Source organism: Myotis brandtii, unplaced genomic scaffold (genome assembly GCF_000412655.1).
Source record: "Myotis brandtii unplaced genomic scaffold, ASM41265v1 scaffold165, whole genome shotgun sequence".
Lineage (NCBI taxonomy): Eukaryota > Metazoa > Chordata > Mammalia > Chiroptera > Vespertilionidae > Myotis > Myotis brandtii.
In genome coordinates, this window is record NW_005356042.1 from 169,677 (window position 1) to 177,040 (window position 7,364).

The 7,364-nt window shown below is 44.4% G+C and overlaps 1 protein-coding gene across 5 annotated transcripts in view; it reads left to right on the forward strand.

Moving 5' to 3' along the window:
• Nucleotides 1-4,712, forward strand: part of ZNF565 (zinc finger protein 565) — a 73,526-nt gene extending 68,814 nt beyond the window's left edge. For 4 of the 5 annotated variants that reach the window (XM_005862383.2, XM_014536543.1, XM_005862384.2 and 1 more), the window contains one exon: nucleotides 2,929-4,712. In XM_005862383.2, coding sequence (XP_005862445.1) covers nucleotides 2,929-4,199 — 1,271 coding nt within the window. In that variant the 3' untranslated portion in view covers nucleotides 4,200-4,712. Of the gene's footprint in view, nucleotides 1-2,574; nucleotides 2,758-2,928 lie in introns of all 5 variants that reach the window. The other variant, XM_014536544.1, reaches the window with a different exon arrangement.
• The last annotated feature ends 2,652 nt before the right edge of the window (nucleotides 4,713-7,364 follow it).

The following is a 7,364-nucleotide window of genomic DNA, read 5'->3' on the forward strand; positions in this document are numbered from 1 at the left end:
TGTGTTATTCACTCAAAAGTATCCGAGCCCCTGCAGGTGCGCGGTGGGGCTGACTTCGCTCGGCACTGCAATTCCTTAGCCTCCAGGAGCACCCCTCTCCACACCCCCGCCCCCCTCCCCGCCCTGCTTTCATCCGATCCTGAACTGAGGTGAAATGCAGAAAGGGGCACAGTTCACGCAAGGAGAGGCTTCCGCACACCAGGCTCCTTCCAAGTGCGGTCGAGGACCGGCACCTCGGCATCACCTGCAGGCTGGTGAGAAATGCTGGTTGTGACCAGTTGAGCGGAGTGGGAAGCTGATCTGTGGCCCTCGTCCTCATCCTCAGAAGGTCCCTCGCCCGCCCGGACGAAATCTGGTGGGAGCCGGGAGGCACCTTCCGCACACGCCGTGGGGTGTGGGCGGCAGCGGTGTCTGCCCTACATTCTTTCTTAAAAAAAAAAAATCAATGGAAAATATATCCTGGTGAAGACGCTGGTTGTGACCAGTTGAGCAGAGTGGGAAGCTGATCTGTGGCCCTCGTCCTCAGAAGGTCCCTCGCCCGCCCGCACGAGATCTGGTGGGAGCCGGGAGGCACCTTCCGCACACGCCATGGGGTGTGGGCGGCAGCGGTGTCCGCCCTACATTCTTTCTTAAAAAAAAAAATCAATGGAAAATATATCCTGGTGAAGATTAACAAAACAAAAGAAGAATGAGTTCAAGTGAAATCTCATTGAAAGCAAAAGCAAGTTTTATTCAAGTAGAAATAGAGAGTCCTAGCCAGTTTGGCTCAGTGGATAGAGCGTTGGCCTGTAAACTAAAGGGTCCCGGATTTGATTCCGGTCAAGGGCACATGCCCGGGTTGTGGGCTTGGTCCCAAGTAGGGGGCATGCAGGAGGCACCTGATCAATGATTCTCTCTCATCATTGATGTTTCTATTTCTCTCTCCCTCTTTATTCCTCTCTGAAATCAATTATATTTATATATATATATACATATATATATTATCAAAGTTGGTGCCGCCTGCTGCTCCCCTGGTTGCAAGTCTCACAGGGCACCACTATGAAAGAAGCAGAAGTACACATCTGAATGTACTGTGTTGAACTCACAAGTGAGTTGTGCACTGGGTCAGTAAATTCTTAGTATTTTATGTGTTTCCAAGGATAGGTTATTTCTGAACTTTGTGATGCCAAATTCTGGCCCCACCTTCTGGTTGGGAGGGGCCTTGTCCCTAATATGGTTCATTCAGCAAGTGTCATGATGTTCACTCTCCTCAGCCTCCCTTCTACTTGTGGTGTCAGTTTTCATTATAATCTACACTAATAATAGACAAATATGTAAATTGACCATACTTCCACGACCCCCTCAGCCAATCAGGAGGGAATATGCAAATTAGCGGAACAAAGTTGGCAGCAGCCAGCTGGACTGGGCGGGAGGCTTGGGTCGCCCCCGGCGATGGAGGAAGCCAAGCTTCCTGCCCGCCTGGGCTGGCTGCCGAAGGAGGGGCCTGTGGGCGGCAGCCACGGAGCAGGCTGGAGCGAGTGGGAGGCTTGGGTCGCCCCAGTGACGGAAGAAGCTTGTCTTTCTCTGTTGCCAGGGGCGACCCAAGCTTCCCGCCCGCCCTGGCCAGCCGCTGAAGAAGGAGCCTGTGGGTGGCGGCCATGGAGCCAGCCTGAGTGCTTGGGAGGCTTGGTTCACCCGGGCTGGCCGCCGAGGGAGGGGCCTGCAAACGGCCCTCAGCCCCTCACCCAGGCTGGCCACACACCCCCAGCGGGGACCCTCATCCCATGGGGGCATGGATGGCCTGCAAACAGCCCCAGCCCCTCACCCAGGCCAGCACCATCCCCAGTGGGAACCCCCACCCCAATGGGGGCATGGCCGGCCTGCAAACCACCACAGGCTGCTCGCCCAGGCCGCCCCGCCCCCCAAGGAACCCCCACCCTGAGCCGGGACACCCTTCAGGGAAAACCAGCTGGCCCCCATCTGTGCACCAGGCCTCTATCTGTACTGATAAAAGGGTAATATGCTAATTAGACTGAGAGACCTTCCAGGAGACCTTCCAGACGTTCTTCTGGACAAAGCCATGGTGGCGGGGCCGAGGTAGAGGTGGTTAGTGGCCAAGAGGAGAGGGCAGTTGTGGGTGATCAGGCCAGGATGGGACAGCAGTTGTGGGTGATCAGGCCAGTAAGGGGGGCCGTTGGGGGTGAGCAGGCCAGCAAGGGGGCCAGTTTGGGGCGAGCAGGCCGGCAGTGGGGGTCAGTTGGGGGCGGTCAGGAGCTTGACAGGGGTGGGGCCGGCCAGGTCTGGGTATCACCCAATGGAGGTGGGGCCAGCCAGGTCTGGGTCTCCTGCGTTTTTGAAGTGCGTGCGGGTGGTGGGCAAGGACTTGACTCTAGGTCCCGCGGCGTGCCCCAGGCTCTGACAGGAGGGAGATTTTCATATACATTTTCTTTCATCTCTGACACTTCTGTTATAGAGAAAGGGCAAATAGCAATACTAAAATACTTCCTCTAATTACAACCCCCCCCACGTGCACGAATTTTGTGCACTGGGCCACTAGTGATGGTATAATGAGCTTTGGGGTCTTTCTCTGGTCAGTTTTTCCTCCATCTCAGATTGATCTGGTTTTAGCCAGTCCTTGCTATTGCTGATTTCTGCACCAGTGCAGGACTTTCCTGCCATAAACTATTTCCCATGATCATGCGTGGAGGCTGGGGCTCTGGTGAGAGGATCTAACACTATGGTCCTGTGATGTCCACTCCTACTTCCTCATTCCACTTAGTGAGTTTCCCTAATTTCTTTCTATCCTGCCTCAATATAAGCTATTCACCTTTTATGGTTATTTTCTTTTATGTCTCTAGTCTACTGTAGAATTTTTTTATTTCTTTTAGACCAGGAGAACAACATGTATTCATTTATATGTGTATATATATATATGTGTGTGTTTTTCAGACTTGGAGTCCAGGTGTGAGAAATTTCCACAAAAAGATATTTTTGAAGTAGAGACATTCAATTGGGAGCTAATGGAAAGCCTTAAATGCTGTGGTTTTGAGAGCTCTAGTTTTAGAGAAGACTGGGAATACAAACGCCAGTTTGAAAGACAACAAGTAAACCAGGAATGCTATTTCAAGCAAGTAAAAATCACATATGAAAACATACCCACTTTTGAACATCATGCATCCCTCACTCTACATCAGAGCAATGAGACTGGAAAGAAACTGATTGAATGTAACGAATGTGGGAAAGCATTTAGCCGTGGCTCACACCTTATTCAACATCAGAAAACTCATTCTGGTGAAAAGCCCTTTGAATGTAAGGAATGTGGAAAGGCCTTTAGTCGAGCCTCACACCTTGTTCAGCATCAAAGAATCCATACAGGTGAGAAACCTTATGACTGTAAGGAATGTGGGAAGGCCTTTGGTCGTACTTCAGAACTTACTCTACATCAGAGACTTCATACTGGTGTCAAGCCCTATGAATGTAAGCAATGTGGAAAGACCTTTAGACAGCATTCACAACTTATTCTGCATCAAAGAACCCATACAGGTGAGAAACCTTATGTATGTAAAGACTGCGGGAAGGCTTTTATTCGTGGCTCACAACTTACTGTTCATCGGAGAATTCATACAGGTGCTAGACCCTATCAGTGTAAAGAATGTGGGAAGGCCTTTAGACAGCATTCACAACTTACTGTACATCAGAGAATTCACACGGGGGAGAAACCCTATGAATGTAAGGAATGTGGAAAGGGCTTTATTCATAGCTCAGAAGTTACTCGACATCAAAGAATTCATTCTGGGGAGAAACCTTATGAATGTAAAGAATGTGGAAAGGCCTTTAGACAGCATGCACAGCTTACTCGACATCAGAGAGTTCATACTGGTGACAGACCCTATGAGTGTAAGGACTGTGGGAAGGCCTTTAGTCGTAGTTCATACCTTATTCAACATCAAAGAATCCATACAGGTGACAAGCCCTACAAATGTAAGGAATGTGGGAAAGCCTTTATTCGTGTTTCACAACTGACGCATCATCAGCGAATCCATACTTGTGAGAAACCCTATCAATGTAGGGAATGTGGAATGGCCTTTATTCGTAGTTCACAACTTACTGAACATCAGAGAATTCATCCCGGTATCAAGCCTTACGAATGTAGAGAATGTGGACAGGCCTTTATTCTTGGTGCACATCTCATTGAACACTATAGAACCCATACTGGTTAGAAAGCTTTGAATATTAGGGATGCAGGAAAGCCTTTAATGGAGTTCACACCTGACTTAATATTAGATAATGCCTAATGTAGTGTAATATCAGAAAACCTTCATTTGTCACTTCTATTGTGGAACATCAGACAACTCATACCAGAAGAAAAGTTAATAAACGTGGGAATTCTTTTTGCCTCAAAATCACTGTTTACTATATATCAGAGAACTTATGGTGAAAAATATTAATATGAATGTAAAGTCCTCTCTTACCACTCAAAACGTATCAACCTTCTGAGAATTCCTAATAGAAAATAACCCAATTAAAATATTTTGTGAATGTGCCTTTTGCCGTAGCATATATCTTACTTAGCATTATCTCATTTCTACCAGTTACTGATGGTATATCATTGGGCAAATTATGCAATCTCTGTTCCTCAGTTTACTTGTTTTTAAGCAATGGTAATGATACCTACCTAATAGAGTTTTTGTGAGGACTGTCCGATATTTTAAATAAAGCCTGTGTTGAATAAATATTAGTTATTATCATTAGTTAACAGTCTTACTGTTAAGGAATTCATGTGAGAAGAGGGCCTTCTGAATGTATCAAATATCAGAAAGTCCTCATAACTTATGATAATTCATTCTGAAAAACGGTAAAGTATAATTATCATGAGAAGTTACTTCATTTAAAAGGTTAGAAATTCATATTAGTCCTAGGTGCCTATAGCTACCTATTCATAGGAGCAAAGTCAATAGAGCATGGTCTCCCATCTTTTATCTGAAAAAAAAAAAAAAAGCAAGCCCTAGCTGGTTTGGCTCGGTGGATGGAGCGTTGGCCTGCAGACTGAAGGGTCCCAGGTTCGATTCCAGTCAAGGGCACGTGCCTGGGTTACGGGCTCGATCCCCAGTGTGGGGCGTGCAGGAGGCAGCCGATCAATGATTCTCTCTCAACATTGATGTTTCTATCGCTCTCTCCCTCTCCCTTTCTCTCTGAAATCAATAAAAATATTTCTTTTAAAAAAGCAAAAAACAAAAATCAGAAAATTAGAAGTTAACAGAAAAGTAGCCAAAAGAAAGCTGCCATTTAGAAATCTAAAACCACAAGTACTGTATATCTTTATTTCAAGAAAAATAAAAACTAAATTTACAAACTAGAAATGAATGACAGTGAATTCTATGTATCAAAACCAGATCATTGTAGCCAAAGCTGTACTTTTGTCAGAAGCAAGAATTGAAGGTAGGGGTTTTGTTCTCCTAATGTCGATCTTCAACACCTAGTCATTGCAGGTCACATATCAAGCACTCTGAATGAATGAATGGCCAACTCTAAAAGTTAGGAAAAATTACCACATAAACCCAAGTCAACAGTAAGAATTAATATTAGCCCTTGCCAGTTTGGCTCAGTGGATAGAGCGTCAGCCTGCGAACTGAAAGGTCCCAGGTTCAATTCCAGTCAAGGGCACATGCCCGGGTTGTGGGCTCAATCCCCAGTGGGGGACTTGCAGGAGGCAGCTGATCGTGATTCTCTCTCATCATTGATGTTTCTATCTTTCTCTCCCTCTCCCTTCCTCTCTGAAATCAATAAAAATATATTTTAAAAAAAGAATTAGTATTAAAAAGAAAAGAACATTTCAATAAAGAAGAAAACAGTAGACTTAATCTGGACGTAGTTTATTCAACAAGATATAAGGTGATTCACAAGACTGATCTAGAAAAAACACATTTACCATTATGAATGAGGAAGGGGTAGATTTTTTTGAAGTAGCTCCTATGCATGACTTTATTCTAATATATTTGAAATCTAGAGAGAACGTATTTTCTAAAATATCAAAATTGGTTCAAGAAGATGTAGAATACCTGGATAAATCAAAGATTATGAAAGGACATAAAAAGTCATCAAAGCTCTGTCTCTTCAGAGAAAGTAGTTTTCCTACAAAAACTTCAAGGAACCAATAATCCCTGAGAGGAGGGATTATCTGCCAGTTTGTTTTCAAGGGTAAATAAAATTATGATTTAAAAAATCTCAACAAGGATAGCGCCCAAAAAATAAATTGTAGATGGTTATCATTTGTGAAGATAAATATAAGTAAAATTTATTCTAATTTAATCCAATCTATTAAAATTAAGAAGCTAACTTTAAATGGAATATTTGGGATTTCACAAGTTCTGGGTTAATGATGTCTTTAGAACTTTGGTGGTGTAACTCTAGGAGAGGACAATGATGAAGAGAAGAGCCTTGATCCAGCCCCATTGACCTTTGGATCTGGACTTGTGAATCCAGATCTCAAGAAATAGCCCTAACCGGTTTGGCTCAGTGGATAGAACGTCGGCCTGCGGACTGAAGGGTCCCAGGTTCAATTCCAGTCAAGGGCATGTACCTTGGTTGCGGGCACATACCCAGTAGGGAGTGTGCAGGAGGCAGCTGAATCGATGTTTCTCTCTCATCGATGTTTCTAACTCTCTATCCCTCTCCCTTCCTTTCTGTAAAAAAAATCAATAAAATATTTTTTAAAAAAAGAAGAAGAAGAAATAGATCCTCAGCCCTTGTGGTAGCCAGGCAGTGTCTGGGGCAGGGGGCCTGTTTTGCCCCAAATGCCATCCATCTTCTCAGATATCCTGAGTGTTCCATAAAAGCACCTGTATTTCTGCATGTGCCACTGCCTACAAATGATGAGAAAGCAGTGTTCTGTATGTCATTTTTTTCTTTAAGTGGTTTAACTAACCTATGACATTAAAAATTGTCACTTTGAATAGTTAATACACATGCACAAGATAAAAATTTTAAAGTTATATAATTTGGTATATAGACATAAGTTTCCACACTATCTCTGCCCGCTCTTCACCCTATTAACTATTATTTAGCAATCACTGGTATCAAGGTCCTGTATATACACCCTGACTTTTATATTGCATAGTTATGCATACTCTTTTTTAAAAAATATATTTCTTTTTATTGATTTCAGAGAGGAAGGGAGAAGGAGAGAGAGGTAGAAACATGAATGATGAGAGAGAATCATTGATCGGCTGCCTCCTGCACACCCCCTACTGGGGATCGAGCCCGCAACCTGGGCATGTGCCCTTGACTGGAATCGAACCTGGGACCCTTTAGTCTGCCAGCTGACACTCTATCCACTGAGCCAAGTCAGCTAGGGCATAACTTATTCTTTATTTAAAAAATTGACA